This window comes from Camelus dromedarius, chromosome 26, assembly GCF_036321535.1.
Source record: "Camelus dromedarius isolate mCamDro1 chromosome 26, mCamDro1.pat, whole genome shotgun sequence".
In the NCBI taxonomy this organism is placed as follows: domain Eukaryota; kingdom Metazoa; phylum Chordata; class Mammalia; order Artiodactyla; family Camelidae; genus Camelus; species Camelus dromedarius.
The window spans coordinates 5525990-5544909 of NC_087461.1; the positions used below are offsets into that span (position 1 = coordinate 5525990).

At 52.2% G+C, this 18920-nt stretch overlaps 1 protein-coding gene across 4 annotated transcripts in view; it reads right to left on the bottom strand.

Moving 5' to 3' along the window:
* The window catches only part of ECHDC3 (enoyl-CoA hydratase domain containing 3), a 19478-nt gene continuing 558 nt past the window's right edge, over positions 1-18920 (bottom strand). Inside the window, exons 1-5 of one of the 4 annotated variants that reach the window (XM_031444498.2) lie at positions 14652-14968; positions 11350-11471; positions 9736-9833; positions 7543-7743; positions 1-3595 (exon numbers count right to left, since the gene is read on the bottom strand). In XM_031444498.2, the coding sequence (XP_031300358.2) occupies positions 3254-3595; positions 7543-7743; positions 9736-9833; positions 11350-11471; positions 14652-14818 (930 nt within the window). In that variant the 5' untranslated portion in view covers positions 14819-14968 and the 3' untranslated portion in view covers positions 1-3253. Of the gene's footprint in view, positions 3596-6277; positions 6630-7542; positions 7744-9735; positions 9834-11349; positions 11472-13315; positions 14501-14651; positions 14972-18920 lie in introns of those variants that run through there. The other 3 variants (XM_064479324.1, XM_064479325.1, XM_064479326.1) reach the window with 3 other exon arrangements.

Consider the following 18920-nt stretch of genomic DNA (forward strand, 5'->3'; position numbering starts at 1 on the left):
TGAAACTTTATATTTTATTAACTGTAACAGGTCAACACCAGTCAGGCTGAACTGAACTCTTACCTCTTGATGACTGCCAAGAAATAACCATCATTTGTTAATCAAATATTTTAAAGCCATTTCAGAACAAATTATTCAACCCCTTTCCCTAAACAGAATGACATTTAGTGCAGGATGTGAGTGTATTCTGATGTTCCATGTGACATGTGAGCACCTGGTTCCTAGGAAGGCCCTGAAATTGCCCAATTGCTCAAGTCCCCGCCCCCACGTTCCTCTCCAGTAACTGCCCACAGCTTCAACACAAGAGCCACACCACCTCCACCTTTCAAACTACAGATACTGCTGGGGAGATACCTGTCACTTCCACCCTGAGGCAGGGGTTCACACATTTTAGTGTGCAGCAGAATCACTTGGAAATCTTTTTTTAAATGCATATTTTGGGTCCCAGAAATCAGAATTTGTGATTCAGCAAGTCTGGGGAGGAGCCCGGTCACCCAGGGAACATACTTTGGAAACCCTACTTAGTGCAGTGGGTTCTCAGAGGATGGAGCGAAGAAAGGGGGCACCTGGACCAAACTAGGGGGGCTGCCGGTTTGGGTAGAGCCCTGCCCACGGTAGGGCCTTCCCAGCCGAAGACATCTTCTAAAGGTTCAGATGTGGCCCCCAGGCTCTGGGCATCTGTAACGATTTCTCGTTCTCCAATGTCATTTACACTTTCCAGGTAAAAGGCCCATCTTCTCCATTTGTAAGAGCATTTTCTTTGAGTAAAAGCTACCTGTTTCAGGTTTTGCAGTGAGTTTCCAATCCCAGCATGGTAGCATCTGGAATGCCAGAACGAGGACGACCAGGGGGCCCAAGGGGGTCATTTTTACAGAAGGGGACCTGAGCGCTGAGAGAGGTCCCGTCACCTGCAGTCTTACAGCTAAGTTCATGGCAGGCCTGGCACTTGAACTCCTTTGAGGTCAGATCTGTGCTCTCCCCCGAATCCCCTTTGGTAAGCAAAGCTGTGCGGCCTTGGCTTTGCCCTTTCTGATCGGTTTCCTCTGAGTGCACTGGTGGTGGTCTCTCCAGGCTAGAATGGTAACCTTTTCAGTACATTGGGAGCAATACAGTGTGGTGGTCAGGAATCATGTAGATCCAAACCCGCATGCTGGCCCGACTGCAGCCAGTGCCTTAACTTCTGTTCTCTGGGGCTCAGGCTGGCCTTCAGAAGGATCTCTCACCCAGGCTGAGCAGCGGAAATGCCCATTTCACTGACTTTCGAGCCCCTGCCCCTGCTGGCACGTGGTCTGCTGGGCTGAGCTCAGCAAAGCTCCCTGAGAAGTAAACAGTGCAGACAGGGAGATGAACACACGAGGTTCTCCAAAAGCAGTTGTCACATGTGGTCATCGGAACGTCTTCATCGGCTATCCCAGTGGAAGGAAGCAGCGATGCAAATTAACCTCAAATTGGTATTTGCCTTGGGGATGAATTGTATGACGCTGCTGGTTGGGTAGCAGGTTTTCCTTCTGGATTATCTTCAGCGCCGGCAATTATTAAGATTTATGGTGAGTCCCCGAGGGGGCTGCAGCTCACAGGCTGGGAAGCCAGCCTAGAGGCCCAGGACTTCCTGGTTCGAGGCTACGGTGCAGCTCCTACAGGAATCAGAGAAGCAGCCTCTGGTTTGCCAAATGCATGAGGTTTTGTTACTTTTGGGGACTCCACTGAGGGTGTTACTTTTGAGCAGACAGCCACAACTCCGTTCTCCACAGCTTGGTTTGGAATTTCAGCCAGCGGGTTATCAGCATCTAGGTAAAAGCTCTCCGGCAGGTAAAAAGCTCTCTTGGTCCAGCCCTGGGTCTGGAAAGCTGCATGGTGCAGGGGTCAAGCCTTCAGCCTGGCCTCACTGCAGCCCAGGCTCCCCCACAAGGCGGGAGGCCGGGGAAAGGGCATCACGGCTTTCTGGGGTGGACGGAGCCTGGACCCCTCACTCACCCCATTCTCGCTGACTGACCTTCGACAGATGGGTCTCAGACTGGAGGTGACAGTGGGCCCTGCCCCGCTGGACTCTGATGGGGGTTCAATGTTGGAGTCAATACCACGGGTGCCTGGAGTGTCCTGGGGGCCAGTGAACGGTGGCTCTGACGGCCTTTCCTCTCCTGGAGGAACATTTTTAGCCTCCTGCACCTCCTTTCCAGGAAAACACTCTTCTGAACTCTGGCCAGTCTCAACAGAAACCCTCGAGACCTCCCGTGCAGGGGCTGCCTGCCCCTACGATCAGAATGAGAACCACTGCGTGGAGCCTCGTGGTTCTCTGTCTCGGCACTCCTCACATTTATGGCCACATTCTCCTCATAGGGAAGAAGATGAGTCAAAAAAACAAAGAAAGAAAGAAAAACAGATCAGCCCCAGGGTGCAAGCTGGAGGACAAGAGATCCAGGACATTTCTGGGGCTTCACTGGACCGGAAGCCAGATGCTCAGGTCCTCATCCAAACACTACGTCAGTTAAGGAACTCGGATGGCTGATGCTGGTTTGGAATCTGCCAGAAGCGGAGCAGGTGATTACCTCGTGGTACAATGTGTGTTCTGCGTTCCCTCCCTCCCCTCCCCAGTGCTTCCATCCGCGAATCCAGGGTCTGGTTTCCTTCATCACAGAAGCACCAGGCACCTGTGAGACGTCCACAGTCCAGGCATCAGAGTTATTTGATTTTCTTCTTTCAACCAGTTTACAGTCTGGTTGGGAAGACAAGATAAGGAGTCTCTCTAAATATGTAAACTTTAATCACCTAAGATTATCCCAAAGCCATAGGCGTGATGGTTTCTCAACAGAATCAAGATGTTCAGAGTGGGGAGTATCTCGTGGAGATCTGAGATGTGTCACCTGAAGCGGACAAGTGGCCCCACCTCACGTTAGAGGCACTTTTTGGTAACAGTCAGGCTGAATTCCTTCCTTCATGCCTCGGTTTATCACCACCTCCTCCCCTGTGAGGGCAACCCCGCACCTCAGGGCCTGGGCAGGGGCACATCACAGCTCGCTTCCCAACACTGCTGGCCCAGCCTAGGAGCCCCCGGCCCTTCTGCTCACATCAGCACCCGAGTCTCCGTTTCGCCCCTTCCGCAGGGGATCGTGGCTCTTAATACAGACCACGTGCCCTGTAACCATCACTAATGCGGTAAAAGCAGGCTGACTTCTGCAACAGTCACCAGACAGTGGTGGTGGCTGGGGATCTGAAGGCCGGGGCCAGCAGGTCTCCTGAGCACTGCCCACTGGGCTTATGGCCCCGGGTCCTCTGATGAGGCCACTCGGTGTGACCAGACGGGTTTCCTCTTCTGGAGGAAGGCCTTGATCCCCTCCTGCCCATCCGGCAGGCCCAGGTTGTCCACCATGGTCTGGGAGGCGAGGTGGTAGGCGGTCCTGAGGTCCTGGGCCAGCTGCCTGTAGAAGGCGGCTTTGCCCAGAGACACCACAGGACGGCTCAGGGAGGCCACCTTCCTTGCTATCCTCATGGTCTCTTCCTCCAGCCGCTCCTCCGGCACCACCCGGCTCAGCAGCCCGTGGAGCAGGGCCTCCTGTGCAGACATGGCCTCCCCGGTGAACAGCATCTCTAAGGCCACCTGAGGGAGGAGACAGGTACGATTATTAAGGCACTGAGTGTCCCGGGACCCAAGCCCATTGCCTCGGCCCATTTACCTGCCCCTCAAACTCCGTGTCTCCCAACACCCCTAAGGCCTTCAGGCCCCAGACTCCCGCCAGGGACGGGAATCCCAGGGTGCCCAGGAGAGGGAAGGACCCTTCGTGTCCTGCTCCTTCCCCAGATCGGGGGCCCTGGCCTCTGTCCAAGGAAGAGGATTCCATCACCTGCCTCTTGAGGGGGCCGAGCAAGGACCGAAAACGCTGTGGCAGTGAGCCCACCACTCCCATCACCCACTGCAGGGGCCACTTTCCACCCCCCTCAGCCTGCTGGGAAAGGAGCCGGCAGGGGCGCAGACGGAACACACAGCAGGCTGGCCACCGGGCACGAGGTGACGTCGGCCCCACTTCCTCCTCTGCAAAGCCAGGGCAGTGGACTAAACCCAGTGCTGCCCAGTTTTGATAATCTGAGGATGACATGTTGGCGGCAGGAACTGCTGCCTGTGGACCACTTCAGGGACTACTCTGTAACTGAGCAGGAAGAGATTCATCACTGCGAAGCGTGGCTGAAGCCCTGTCTGAAAGGGGAGCTAAAGCCCAGTGCTGCTGGCTCAGGGCTGTCGAGTAGGACCCCACAGAAGGCTCGCAGGAGCCCCAGTGCAGGGGAAGGGGCCAGGAATCGGCAGAGTGCCCCTTCTCCCGGCACCCGTGTTCCCGGCCCCCCTTCAGCTTCCTACGCGATCCCGCCTTGCACGTGCCCCGCTCCGGCCGCGGGGCCTCACCCGCCTGGCGGGCTCACACTACTTCGCACGTGTAGATTTATAGGGGTCATACCCAGATTAAATAACGGATGGGCATTCCCTGAGGAAAGGAAAGCCTATTGTATTGTGAATCAGCACAACCTTTACTTACTGTTTAAGTTTCCCCTAAAACTTCAGATAAGAGAATAAAATACCTCCTCTCGCCCTTTTCCATAAGCAACTCCTGCAGCCTGGCAGGGCGGCACCTCCTGGGTCCCCCTGACAGAAGGTGGCGGCTTCATGCTTCCTCTTCCCGGGAGATTTGCATTAAAAGCAACAAAAAGTGCTTGAGGCCAAGGCTGGGCCCGGAGGCTGGTGTCCCCAAACTCTAACCCCAGATTGACCACGCACTAACCACAAGACCTTAAGGGGCCGATTTAACGCATCTAAGTCTATCTCCTCATCTGAAAAATGGAAGTCAAGACCTCCCTCCTCCTGCAGAATTGTGAAGACGGAGAAATCTGTGTGAAGCTTAGACTGCAGCGCCGGGCACTCAGCAGGCACCTAGCAAGTGCAGTGGCTGTTATTAGCATGCTTCCCCCTGTAAATCTGTACGACCCGCTAATGTTGGCTTCAGGTATCACAGCCCCAGAATGGGGGGGGGGGGTCATTTAAAGCAGAGTGGTCTTTGGGTCCCCTCAGGTCCCACGCAGGACAAGAACCAGCATCAGGGGCTGCTATGCGGCAGGACTCAGAGGGAAAGGAACTGGCCAATTAGCTGGGCGACATTCGGTGAGTCACCAAGACCCCCAGTCCCTCCTGTGAGGTGTGGTGCTGAACCCTGCTCCCTGGTGGCCGCGTGAATCACCGTTAACAGTTACATGCAGATTCTGATGCGGCCAGTCGGGGGGCCTGAGACCCTCAATTCCCCAGACTCTCTGGTGACCAGCACACAGGCTGAGGACCAAGGTTTTCACTTAACACTCTCACCAGCTTGGAAGTTGTACTCTGATCTAACGAGACGATTAGGAAATCAGATTCCCCAGATGCACAGAGTTACGGCAGGTAAACAGGTGGAAGCAGGTGTTCCCGCGTGGAGACCTGACTGGTTTGGGAAGAGGGGGCTCTGGTCTTTGATGTGCTCCCCCAGGTACCCACTGCTTGAGGGGCTGGCTCTACGTCTCCAAGCAACATCAGCTGTGACTGGGGAAGGGAAGGGAGCAGCTGCACCAGGCAGGTTGTTTATACGGTGCAGCGAAGATGCATATTTAACTCCTGGGGAGGGAGCACTTCACGGGGAGGGAGCACTTCACACGGCGGGAAATTATTCATGCCCAGGCTCAGTCTGGCTTGAACACAAGGGCTCCCAGTGGACAAGAGGCAGCACTTCCTGCACAGCCGAGCAGTTCCCAAGGTGACCAGCAGAGGACACTGGTGACCCACGCCTGCAACCTCAGCTGGCGTGAGAGGCGTGGAGCTTCCTGGCCAGGCCACTTGGCAAAGGCACCTGCTTGTTCTGCCTCCCGGGGATGCGCGCGGGGTCGCGGGCCGTGTATGGACCTGTCCCTGCGGTGTGACCAAGCAATGACCACAGGCAGGTGCATTTCTGTCAGGTTTAGATTTTTGTGAACCCCTAGCTTTCCTCCTAGAGGGGACCACACAGGCGATGTTTCTGCAACATGGTTCTGGGACTTTAAGGCCTCTTCCTGTCATATTTTTTCCCTCTTTCTTCTCAAAAATGAATTTAAAATTGGACACATATAACACATTCTGTAAGTTTCTAGGACTCAGTTCTAAGCCTTGATTTTAAGTTTGTTTTAAGAAAGAATGGATTCTTGTCCCAACAGTAGGGCTGATTTAAAAGTTTCAAATGCCTCATCATGGAACCTTCCAGAATGTCAGGTGTTGACACTGAACAGCAGCAGGTAGGCCAGGCTGACAACCACCTTTAATGTGCAAAAGGTCTCAAGAGATTTGATTTGCACAATTGCAAGACAGCTCATTAATAAGCTCCAACAATAACTTTGTAATGTACTTTAATTTAATGTCCCGCCCCTGAGTAGGGACTTAAGAAGTATTTGTCGAATTAATATGTAACATTTAAGGTAAATGTGTATCCGGGCAGGATCCAAATCCCCCCCAAGTCTGAGGACACTGGAGTGACCTGTTGAGTTTTGAGGGTCACCTTTTCCAACATGGCGCCCATGTGTGGCTGGTTTCCATAAGTGTGTGCATTTGTAGGTATTTGTCTGCAGAATCTTCTCACGAACACACATTTCTGTAAAAACGAATGAGGAGGCACATGGAAGGGAGGAGTGCTTCCCCGAACTTTCTTCTTAGTCCTGTGCCTTGATTTCCCTCAGTCTCATTTCTCTGGTGCCCCAGGCATTGGAGCAGCTGCTAATATTCCTAGTGGATGCTAAAATAGATAATGTATTCTAGAAAGCAATTTAGGTTCCCTACTTGCTATGACTTTGGTCCCCACCTTTAAAAACAGATTTCCAGTTGAGAACAAGGACGTATTTTTCTGGAACAAGGAAACCACCAGTTTCCACTTAAGAGATGCTCAGTAAACCTTTAACGATGTTATAGGAAAGAGGACAGCTTTGTGAAGAAAGTGGACTTCACTCTGGTTAGCAATGACAGTGCTTTTGGCAATGTGGCTCCTTCTGGGGCCAACACACCATGAACAGGATGTTCCTGCAACCACTGCAAACCTCACACACTCAGTGTATCGGCTACTTTCAGTCCGTTCGGGAATAAGGCGGACTGTCAGCAATCAGCCAGTGGCACTAGTGTCCCAGCCTGGCCAATGTCACCAGGCTATTATATCTCATGGCCCACCTTTCTGTGCAATAAAACTGGTTCTCAACTGCGTTTCGAGTATGAGTGCAAAAAATGTGCACCTTTGGGAAAACAATGCAAATCCAAAAACCTAACCAGCTGTACTGAGGGGCAGGTAAGAGTGAAATGCTGTGATTTACAAACTGCAGACCCCTGGGAGGAGCCACAGAGGAACAGGAAGCTGGCCATCCCTCCCCACACAAGAGCAGGAACACGTGGAGTTATCAGCCAGCTCTGCTTCAGGCTGTTCTGAATCAAATGGCACCTTGAACCAGAAAGTCCTGGAACTGACCTCCCAAGCACTGGAGGATCACAACCAGCGGGGTGCGTGCGGTGAGTTCCATTACCTTTCTCGGCACCGCTCTCCCCAAGGCAACCCCGGGGGTGGAGCAGAAGAGCCCGATGTTCACGCCCGGCGTGGCAAAGGAGGACTTGTCACTCGCCACAGCAATGTCACAGCTGGCCACCAGCTGGCACCCGGCTGCGGTGGCCAAGCCGTTCACCATGGCGATGACGGGGACCGGGTGATTCTGGATCATCATCATGACCTGGAGAAGCAAACACACCGGCTTCACGTCCGTCCAAGCGTGAGGTGCGACATTAATGCCTGTTATCTCCTGTGACTCTGCTGTTCTCAGAGCCCTTTTCAATGCATGGGTGTGTCTGAGACTATGAAAAATGGGTAGAGGAAGCCACAGAGAGCATTAACTTGCATTAAATAGCGACTGTGAACCAGACCACACAGCTTGGCCGTCCTGAGACCCAGGAGGAAGGAACCAGGACACCAGGCTCAGAGGGGAAGAGACCCCCTAAGCCCACTAGATCTGCGGGGGTGTCTGTGGGGTCTGTGCCATCTCTGTCCAACTCCAGGCCCCCGCGTGTCCACCCAGCATGGCTTCCACGAGGATGCTGTCCCCACTGCTGCTCCCCTAGCGACCCCGCCAGAGCAGAGGGCTGACCTTGACCTCTGGGAACAAGCAGTTCTGTTCTGACATCCCTGCATGGAGCTCTGGCATTAAAAGTCAGAAACTGGTATTGGGTACTTCCTTGAAAAATTAAGGTGGAAAAAGACTGGGCAACAATTTCCTTAGTGATTACCTCTCAAATCACCACCATGGACACGCTCTCAGTTCTATTAAGATGAGGGGAACACCCTGCTGTCATCAAAATCAATAGGATTCCTAAGACAGAGCCACTGGCACAGAGGGGGAGCCGGAAGCTGGCCCATGTGGGGCCCCCGCCCCCCAGATCTCCAGCACTGTGACTTATTTTTGCAGCTGATGAAATAAATTGGCTAACGTCTCCATTTTTCTCCCTGACACTCTAAGCAGATTGTGCCGCTACGGTAACTTCAGTTTATAAATGGTTGCCCTTTGACCCTGGCGGGAGGGGGACGGGAACCACCTCTGGGCTGGCATCCCACGCGGCAATGCCAAGAAAAACGACTTTCAGGGACTCGAAGATTTTGCCTGAAGAAGTCTCATCTTTGTGTTCATGAACCCCTGTGTTTGCCAGCTTTATTATAAAGTGACCAACTATCTACGTGAGGATATAGTATATTTTTGACTTTTTTGGAGGGTGGCCTTTTGAGAATCTGGTAACTGACCCTCCCGGAGGAGAATGCACATACACATGCACACCCGCACCCCAAAGGGCTGGTGGGCTTAGGGGCCGTGCGTGTAGGGGAGGGGGAGGGGAAGGGGCGAAACCCCTTCTCACCGGACCTCCAATACCGAGGAGAAGCGCAGGGGCGTGTAAAGCCTTCCTGCAAAGACAGAAAAGGTCTGTGTCGGGTCTGAGTGTCATGCGTCACCTAGCCAGCTGAAGGTATGGCTCAGCTGTGGCTGTGACTTGGGTTACACAGTCTGTCTCCTGTCTGTAGTCCAGGAGGGGCTGGGATTCCACACAAGCTGGTGGGAACTACTTAGGGAATCCATTGTATTAGCAGCATTAAAATATCCCTACCTTCGATCTAGGAATTCTCCTTCCACGAAACAATCTGAAACAGGGTGAAAAGCTATCTGGATAAAGACGCTTGCCAAATCATTATTTTATAATAGTGAAAACTATAAATATATAAAAACAAGTAAATGGCTATATAAACTGAACCATCTCCATGCCATGGAATGCTGTATTCTCATTACAATGAAATTTCCCAGGAGAAATATCAGCACGGTGGTCTGGAACTAGGCTGCTGGGGTTTGCTACCCCATCTGTCACTTCCTTGCTGCCCATCCCTCAATCTTAACATCTGTAAAATGGGTATAATCACAATAACCATCTTACAGAACATGAGAATTACAGAAATTAGCATATCTGGAGTTCTCAAAATATTACCTGGCACATAGAAAGCATGAAATGAAAAGTCCAAACCAAACAGTTGCTTGGATGAAGGGCTCACCAATGACTACAGGAGTGTCACAGTTCTGCAGTGGTTACATCTCCTGGCTAAAACCTTATCTGTAAACTAGGGGGCTAGTGCAATGTTTAATATGATGATTGTTCCCAGGCTTGCGATGTCGACCGCCACCCTGGCTTACCTCCGAACAGGTTCGAAATACTTCAGCGTGATAATCTGGGCCTTGTTCATCTGTCAGTTCCTTTAAGTCATGCCCAGAGGAAAATACAGGCCCCTCAGCTGCCAGTGTTTCCAATTGAGAAAAGAAAAGAAAAAGATGTAAATAACCCAAGTGTGGATGTTCACTTCCTTGTCCAGTGAGTAACTGGAGGGAGCGAGCCTACGCGTGCTGTGGGCACTTAGAGTTAATGGCCAGATTTTGATAAGAATAGTTCCAGTCAGCTTAAAGAGCTATGGCCAGTATCCTGTGATGACAGCGTAGGAGTCATGGAAACCAGGGGCAGCGCGCGTCTACAAAGAGGAGGCTGTGACCAAGGCTGCACTTTGCTCAGAGCTGTCCCTTTGGTGTGTCAATCTTTTGTTTTTGGACTCGGCCTGGCCTGAGTGTGTGGACTCATCCAGGGCCATGTAAACCACCGAGCCTTCCGCAGCGGCCCTGCCATTTAGTTTACAGACGCGGCCACCCCTCAGGCTGGCATCAGGAAGGTCAAAGCGTGAAGAGAGTCCCTTCATTTTATAAACAAGAAATGGGAGGATGTGGTTTTATTGCCACGGTTGTCATTAACAACAAAATGTAATTCCACTGATAAGCTGATAACACTTTCTCATGTTTCCTTTGGTGGCCTGGTTCTGACAGGCAGCGTTGGTCCCTTCAAACAAGTGAGGAGACGGTGTGGTTGGAAGTGAGCTGCCTTGGCCGCACCCGGGTTACACCCCCACTCCCCCCACCCCCAGCTGCTGACCTGACCTCTACCGGCTCTGTTTCTTTTCCCTTCCCCACATAGAACAGTTGAAAGTGTATGTTCCACCACTGATAAGATGGTCACATTCTCCAAAAGCACTGAACCCTAATTAGAAAAAAAAAGCATCACAGAGCATCATCCATGTTTCTTGTCTGTAGATGCTTTAAAATGCTGACATTGTAGGGGAAGACCTGAGTGGCAGAGCATGTGCTCAGCATGCACGAGGTCCTGGGTTCCATCCCCAGCACCTCCATTTAAAAAAATAATAAAAATAAAATACTGACATTACTATTACTTATACCACCGCCATCATCATCAGATAATTTGATAAAAGTTCTTACTGGAAAGAGAGCAAGGAAAGAAATGGGTAAAATAGGGCATGCTTTCAGGCACCGTTCAAGACTGCGGCTCTCAGTTGAAAGCTTGGTCAGAACCGAGAGACAAACCAATCAAGTGCCCTAGCAGCCTGGTCCTAGCTTCCAGGCAGTCCACCAAAGGGACTGGTGTAAACCCACTGGAGAAGGTCCGTGAGGAAATCAACTCTCTGATTTTGATGGGGAGACCAGCAGAACCGCGTGGGGCAATGTTTAGTAACCGACAAAAAGGAAAAGACACATATTTTCACTGCATGGTAATCTTCGCTGTAATTTCCACAGCCAACAGTGTTAGGACCACAGTTCCAACTACACACAAGTTCTCCATAATTAATTTCTTGTAAAGGAGCTCCAAAACAATTCTCCCATTGAATGAGAAGATGCCCCGGTTAACCAAAGAATTTTGAGACACCTCCTCTGGGTTCTGCAGAACACTGAGGATGGACATCAGATAAATACCTGAAATGACAATGACCTTCAGATCTTGGCTCTCGGCTTCATGAAGAATGTCTTTTTGGAGAGATTTAAGCATCGCCAGCGACAGTGCGTTTCTTTTCTTTGGATTGCTTAAGACAATGCTCCTGCGAAGATCATTTTATAATTACTGGGTCGTGCACCAATCAAGACAAGAGAGGACCCCTGAAATTCCTTTCTAATTTGGGGGCTATTTTTAAAACATCAGACAAGAGAGCTGTGGGAGCTGAGAGGCCAGTGAGAGGGTCTGTCAACTCTCTGGAGGGACAGCTAACAAAACAAAGGGACTGCCAGAAGCACGGATGGGTTTTCTCCTGCTTCCCTTGATATGTTTCCCTTTTTCTCTAGATTTGCTGTCACAACCCTTATTGCCACCTCCACAGGAAGGGCAAGTCACAGCAGTTCCAAAAGCATTACCCTCCACCCTGCAAGGCTGCGAGCTTTGTCAGTCTGCGGGAACCGGAGGGACATGACACACGGTGCTACCTTCAACTTACTTCCATTGTTCTTCGGAAAAAATAAGGTTAGGAAAGGAGCCAGGAACAAAAACAGGCCCCCGTATCTCCTCCCACCCGCCCCACGGAAGAGGCGGCCAAGGTGCAGCTGCCGATACAGATGCATGACAGTATCTTCCCATCTTCTCTGTCATGGCATCCTGTAACTCTGCAGAATTTATGCTGCCCGAGAACAGGACGATATGTGAAAAACAAAGTGACAGGACTGTACAGCGCGAGGGCTCTCCTGGCCACGTCACCCCCCCAAAGCGGGTGTTCAGAGCCTGCTCACTGTTTCAAGGTCCCCCACATGCTGACTATAACAACATGTATTGTCATCTTACTGCCTGGACGCAGAAGTGTCTTATTTTTGCTCTTACAAGGCCCGGGCAACGAGCCAGACACCCGATGATAGTTGTGTGCTTTCTGTCTGTTTCCCATCAGTCTGTGCCCACATGTTTTCAGCTTCCCTCAGTCCTCCTGGAATACGACATTCCCACTGCTGTGTGTCAACTCGGATTCTCCATCAAAGCCTTCCGTGTCACTGTTTTCTGCGAAGCCACTTTGGTGACTGAATTGACTTCGGTGCAGTAAGAATAACCATTTTCTTGGGAATGCCATCTTCAGGTGGCTGTGACAGTCGTCCTTTTGTTTCTCATAACAGGTTCTCTCCCAAATACAGGAGTAACTTGTAGCTGACGTGCTGATAGACCCGGAAACCTCTGTTGTGGGGGGTGGTAGTGAGAGACTGCTGAGAAACCAACCTTCCAATAAAATGAGTGTGCTCACTGTAGCAAACCTAAAAAGTTGCCACCCCATTGGTGACATGTTTAGATTCTGAGGCTTCAGGCAAAATTGTGTAAACAGATGCCAGCCCTCAACTCCCTTGACCCTTCACATGTCCCATTTGACCTCTGACCCTGCCAGAGTGCTCTGAATTGCCAAGTTCACTCTTTAACCCAGCGTAACAAGGTTTCTATTCCTGCCACTCCACTAAAACTGTTAAGACCGGAAGCTCCTAACTGCCAGAACCAAATCCAGTGGCCATTGTATCATGCGCTCTTTCTGGAAGTACATTCTTCCACTCCCAGTTCCTCTGACCACTCCTCCGTGACTTCTGTATGGGCCCCTAGCCTTCTGCTCACCCCCAGATGCCAGCGATCCTCAGGGTTCCCTCTTCTGCCTTTGCTTATCCAGTACACTCTTCTTAGGCAACTTCACCATGGCCTTGGCATCAACCGCTACCTCCGTGCTGACGCCGCCCAGCCTTTGCCCTACTTCTCTACTACTTCCCTTCTACTCTCCCTGAGCTGCAGACCCACAAGTTCATCCACATGTCTCCTGGACTTCTCCGGGGATGCCATGGTGTCCCTTGGGCATCTTCCCCCTGGGACCAAACCAGCCCCTCCCCTCTCTGCTGATCTCAGAAAGCCATCCAAGCTTGCTGTTCAACTCACTGAGAACCGATCCCTCTCCTCCTTCTCATTCAGCTGGTCACCACCCCCGGTGGATTCCTCCGGAACATCTCGTGGACCTGAACTCTCCTGGTGGCTGTCTTGGCTCAAAGCACGGGATGTCTTGCATCTGGAGCGTCACTACCACCCTGGAGAGCCCTGCTCAGGCCCTCTTCCAGAGGGGCCCTCCCAACGAGCCAGGAGTCCACTGGGGTATTGAGACGGGGGTATCACCTGGAAATCACCACCCTCTTCCAAACCCTGCTGCAGTCACCTGAGCCCCTGGGATTCCCTGGGCGCCCTTAGACCCAGGTGGCCAAGAGCAGTTGTGTGTAGGGGGAGCAGGATTAGACTACATGCATGCTGCTGCATGGGGCGTCTGCAGACCTGTGTGCCAAGCCCCTGGCAGAGAAGCAGGAGGGACGGGTAGAGAGGTGAGAGGGGGCAAGCACAGGGTGGGAAGAAAAGAACAGAGCTGCAGGCTGCAGCTGGCTCCCCAGCGCTTTGGGGGAGGTCCTAGGAGCCAGAGGATCCTAAATTCAAACAGCTTTCCAGGTTTATGAAGGCCTGCTTGTCAGGGGAGGAGAAAACATGTTTTGCAGTTAGCTTGATTTGAAACATCTAAGTACTTAGACACATTGTTTAGCCTGCCCCACCCCCTCCCCCTGTACCCTTGCCCTGGCCAGACCAACGCGGGGGCTGGGGCCCTTCTGCACTTACTGCCCGGGTTGTTGTTTGCTTGAAGAGTTTTTGGCTTGTTGAGCCAAAGGGCAGAGCTCAGAACAGTGTGCTCTCCGTCCTATTTATTTGCCCGCCCCCACGAGGGCACTTCTGGGTGAGGGCCAAGGAGCAGCTCAGCTAAGCCTGATCTCGGCTTGGAGCCAGGTCAAGTTTGTGAGCACACAACCCTCACTGCAAGGGCTTTCTCAGAGGCACAGCGACGCTGGGGCCACCAGCAGGGCTGCCCACACCGACCTCGGGGGTTTAGGGGAAGTGCTGGCGCCGTCCCAGGAGGTCCCACCTAAGTCCTCCGTGTGAGTCCCGCGGGGTCCCAAAGGCCACCGAGCCCGGCCGCGGGACCTCTGCCAGCACGGCAGCCGCGGATTCCCTCCCGTCGGACACCCCAGCCAGCGCGATCGGCTGCAATGGCTACACGGGGGTCCGCGGCGGGCGGAGCTGACCGCTGGCCGAGCCCGCTAGGCTCCGCGCGGCGGGACGCGGCCGGCGGCCCGGCTTCCCCCGTCCCGGCTCGTCCCGGACCAGCCGGCCAGCCCCCCGGGGAGCGGCCCCCACGCCCGCGGGCCCGGAGGGCCTGGGCGCCCGGCGGCCCGGCGCTGACCTGATGCCGTCCCGCTGCCGCGAGCTGGTGGGTCGCGGCCCCGGCTCCGGCCGCTCGGCCTCGGCCGGCCCTCGGTTGCAGAAGCCGGCGGCGAGCGGCGCCCACGGGCCGCGCCGCAGCCAGCCGGGCCCCTTCGCCCCCAAGGCCCGCACGCCGGCGGCGGCCATGGCGGCGAGAGGCGCGCGCGGACGCGGGAGGCCGAGCGCTGCGGGCTGCGGGCTGCGGGCGCTGCTGAGAGCCGGGCCGCTGCGCGTGCACCGCTCGCGGCTGCGGGCAAAACCGGATCGGGGATCCCGGGGCCCAGGCCTCGATCGGACTCTTCTCCGCCCCGCCCCCCGTCACCCTGGCCCCGGTCACTCCACCCCCCTGAGGCCCCGTCCCCGTCACACCCGCCCAGAGGCCTCGCCTCCCCCACCCTGCCGCCGGGCCCCTGGAGCCCCGCCCGCGGAGGAGCTGAGGGCTGGGGCCTGGGGTGACCGACTCTAAACCTGCAAGCGGGCTCCAAGGTTTGTTTGCCTTAGCAAGGCCGGATGAAAGGGCTTAAGGGAGGCGAGCAGTGGTTTGGCTTGTCCCATTTTGCAACACCAAGACACAGTGGTTTGCCTAGATAAGAAGAAAAATGAGTGTCATCAGGCGGCGAACGTGTGAGCTAGGGACGCCACTGTTTTACAAATTGCTTCATCCTACCCTGGGAAACCCTCCCAGGTCACTACGTGAGCTGAATCCCATTCAGGCATTGGCTTTTGAGTGCTTTGTGTCCTCTCTTATCGAGAACCCGTGGGATCTACATTTACACCCTGCTTTTTTCCAAAGCACCCAGGCGGCAAAGTAACTCCCTTTTCAGGTCTAAGTGGCTGACACGAGACAGCACATCCTGCGGCTGAAAGCTTAAGTGTGATGAGAAGATACTCGTCATTTGCTAGTTAACTACTTCCTGGGTTTGTTAAATTTCCAGTCTGGAGATTTGCAGGATACTTGGAAGGAATGGTCTGTGCCTTCAAAGATCTTCCAGTCTCTAGGGGAGACACCATGCCCAGGGCCCTCCTCAGGCTTTCTAAAAGCAAGTTTAAGTGCCTCAAACAACGCTGCCTCAATTCTGACTCACACCACTGTTCTCCTGCAGATCAGCTGAAAGCTCTTTGGCCAGGTGAGCACTGTCCTCTGGACAGCTGTCTCTATAGCAGAGGAAAAAGAAAGAATGGAAGAAGCAGGAACCGGCACATAAAGCTTCTTTCCGGAAATGCCACTTGCCCTCATGTTTCATTTGCCAAAGCAAATCACACAGCCGCACTTAACTTCAGACGTGCAGGGAACTACAACCTCCCCGTGTGTTTGGAAGAATCAAGTCTTTCCGATGCGTGACCACCTAATGGTTCGCACAGCTGCCCAAGCACAGAGCCTTGACGTTACAAGCCATCTGATGCTTATTACTCAGGGGTCAGGGACAGAATGCCACATGGGCTTAGATTAAGTTTCTGCCACCGGGAAGAATGGAGTTTTGAAATACAAATAAGCTGAGAAATTACAGGAAGTTAAATTTCTAGAACACTCGAGTTTGTGTACTGGGATTTGTGTCCCCTCTCAGTCATACATGCTCCCTGAGGACCATGCAGGATCAAGAAGTCTGATTAGAATCATCACCATCACCATGGGAGGACATTTCTCACCTTCTTACAAAGGTGAGTCTTACTGGCAGAGAGGAGTGTAGGGCCTGGAGGAGAGGAGAGACATGGAGGACAGGGTTTTGAGAGAAGGAACTAGGAGGACACTCAGAGCCTGAATGTCACAGACGAAAATGGGAGGTTTCACAACTGCTTCTGAATTTTACTTAATACTAATGACAGTCATCCTCTGTGAAGTCCCCCACTCTGCCATTGCCTGCACTTGGCGTTTTGCTTACATCATCTCAGGACAACTTGTGAGGCAGGTTCCATCATCCCAGTCTGGAGAGCCCCACTCGCACTCAGTGCTGCAGTTACAAAGTTGGGACTGGGCGCTGGAGGTCACCTGAAGGATGTTGCAGAAGAGGTTTCGGGCTCATCTGAATTCCTGTGCCCACTCTCCCGTCCCTTTCATGTCTCCTTCCTCCTCGCATGTCCTTCAGAGCCTCGAGCCCTGGTCTGAGAGTGGAGGAACACATAAAAAAAGGAGAGGAGATGGACGGCCATCGCATTATCCTAGCAGGAGTTAGCATCACTTGCTGAAACACTCGCCCATCATTAAGAGGTGCGAGAGCCTTTTCATTCAAGCTGTCTCTCCAGGCCTCCTCTGCCTCTCATTAATTTTGGTAGGGCTGCTTTCCTTTCTTCTCTCTTGTTCAGTGCCTTTCTAACCTATTTTTCCTTCCTCTGGACACAATTTGATTTCCAGGTTGCTAGCAGGCTTCTCTCTGGCTTTGATTCATGTGTGTCTTCCCTGTGCCACATGTCTTTGCCATACAGACATGTCTTCGCTACCTTTTCACAGTCCCTTTAAAGACCCACCGATGCTTGGCAGAATGTCGCAGAAGTAACGTAGAACAAAAGACAGTTCTAGGGAGCCTGGCGTCTCAGGCTGGATGTTGGAATGAAGGAAGATTTAGAACTCCTCAGGGTGCAGAGGAAACAAAGTGAAGGGCAGATTTTCCAACTGTTTATGGAGTGGTTTTTGAACTTCTTTTTGTTGACTTCAGGCCCTTCTCAGACAGGCGTGTGATGCCATGGTTCACAGGTCCAATGCTAAAGATACGGGAGCTTGGCTTCAGTGGAGAGTTCTCTGGCATCCGGCTGCCTCTCCTGCTCTAGCTTTCCGGCCGCATTCTCCCCACATCTGTCCCTCATCCCCCCCAGCAAAAAAGATCACAGGAGGGTCAGGCACGCACAAACCAGAATGTCGGACATTCATGGTTTCACAGCTGCAGATGCTTTTCAATGCCCTGATTTTATTTTGTATTTTATTTATAATCCACCAGTCATTATCCAAATGTCTTTTGCGAACCTAAAACTTCTTTGCAAAGACCCATGCCTCAGGTTGGGTGAAAATTAATTGAGAAATGAAATGGAGGAGGTAGGATGCATGGATGAAATGAACTTCCTTTATCCCCTCTTAGCACAAATTCTTGAGTTTGCTCATATGGCTTAAACCTGAGGAACTCAGTAACTTCAGGCAAAGGATAAGGCAAAGTGGTACAAACTGATGGGAGGGTGTGCATAGACCGTGTTTTTAATGATCTTGCAAAGGGTCTAGTGGTGGAATTGATAAGAGACTTTTTGGAGATGCTGGTCTTGGACGGGGCATGAGTGGAGGTGTGGAGAGGGAGTGAGCAGTGGAGTCCGCTTCCATCTTGAAGGTAGAGAGGACCGAGGTGCTGTTGCATTGGATGTGGGTGTGAGAGAGAGACAGGACCAAGGATGACTCTTAAGCGTTTTGCGGTGAGCAACTTTTTTTAACCCCAAAGTTGTTGTGGTTATTCTACAACTTGAAAAGTGGTACAGAAGTTGTGGATGAGCCTGGACAGGGATCCAAATAGCCTGGGTTCAGATCCTTGCATTGCCACTTACTTGCTGTGTGAACCAGAGCATCTCACTTAACCTCTCTGTTTCCATTTTGCCACCTGCGAAGTGGTGATAACAGGGCCACCTACCCCTCAAGTCAATAAATACATGTAAAATGCTCAGCACTGGGCCTGGCATCCAGCAAGCACCATATAAATGTTTGCCATTATTATGTTAAATGATGCACATGGAATGTGCGTCGTGTATGTGTATGTGTAATAAGAGCTTGGGAAACGCAATGCTTAGCGACTATTATTAATTTTTTCAACAAAAATGTATTAAGGTGAAAGTTATAAGAACAGAAACCAAAAAGATTCTAGTCCAGTTTTCCAGATGCTCACAACTTAAGGGGACGTGAAACTATAGACAATAATTTGCATATGACAATAGTAAGGACTGAAACGGTTATTTATGCAAATATAATAGGAGCCTATGGAAAGGTCTGTGCTTGGGAGGGGTGTTAAGGGAGGACTTCCTGGAGGAGGGAGCATATGAACTGCACCTTAAAAGATGACTTAAAAGAAGTGAAGTGACTATGAAGCCACATGACTGACTAGGAGCAAATGCAGAAGGAAAACACTAAAACCTCAGAGCTTGCACGAGCTGTGGGAGGGCCAGCAGCTAGGGCTGACTTCTCTGGGGTTCTTACAGGGAGCTTTAGGCCCATACAGAGCGAAAAACATTAAGAGGGTGGGTGTGAGCCAGTCCCCCCATGTGGCAGCCTTCTAAGTCAGGG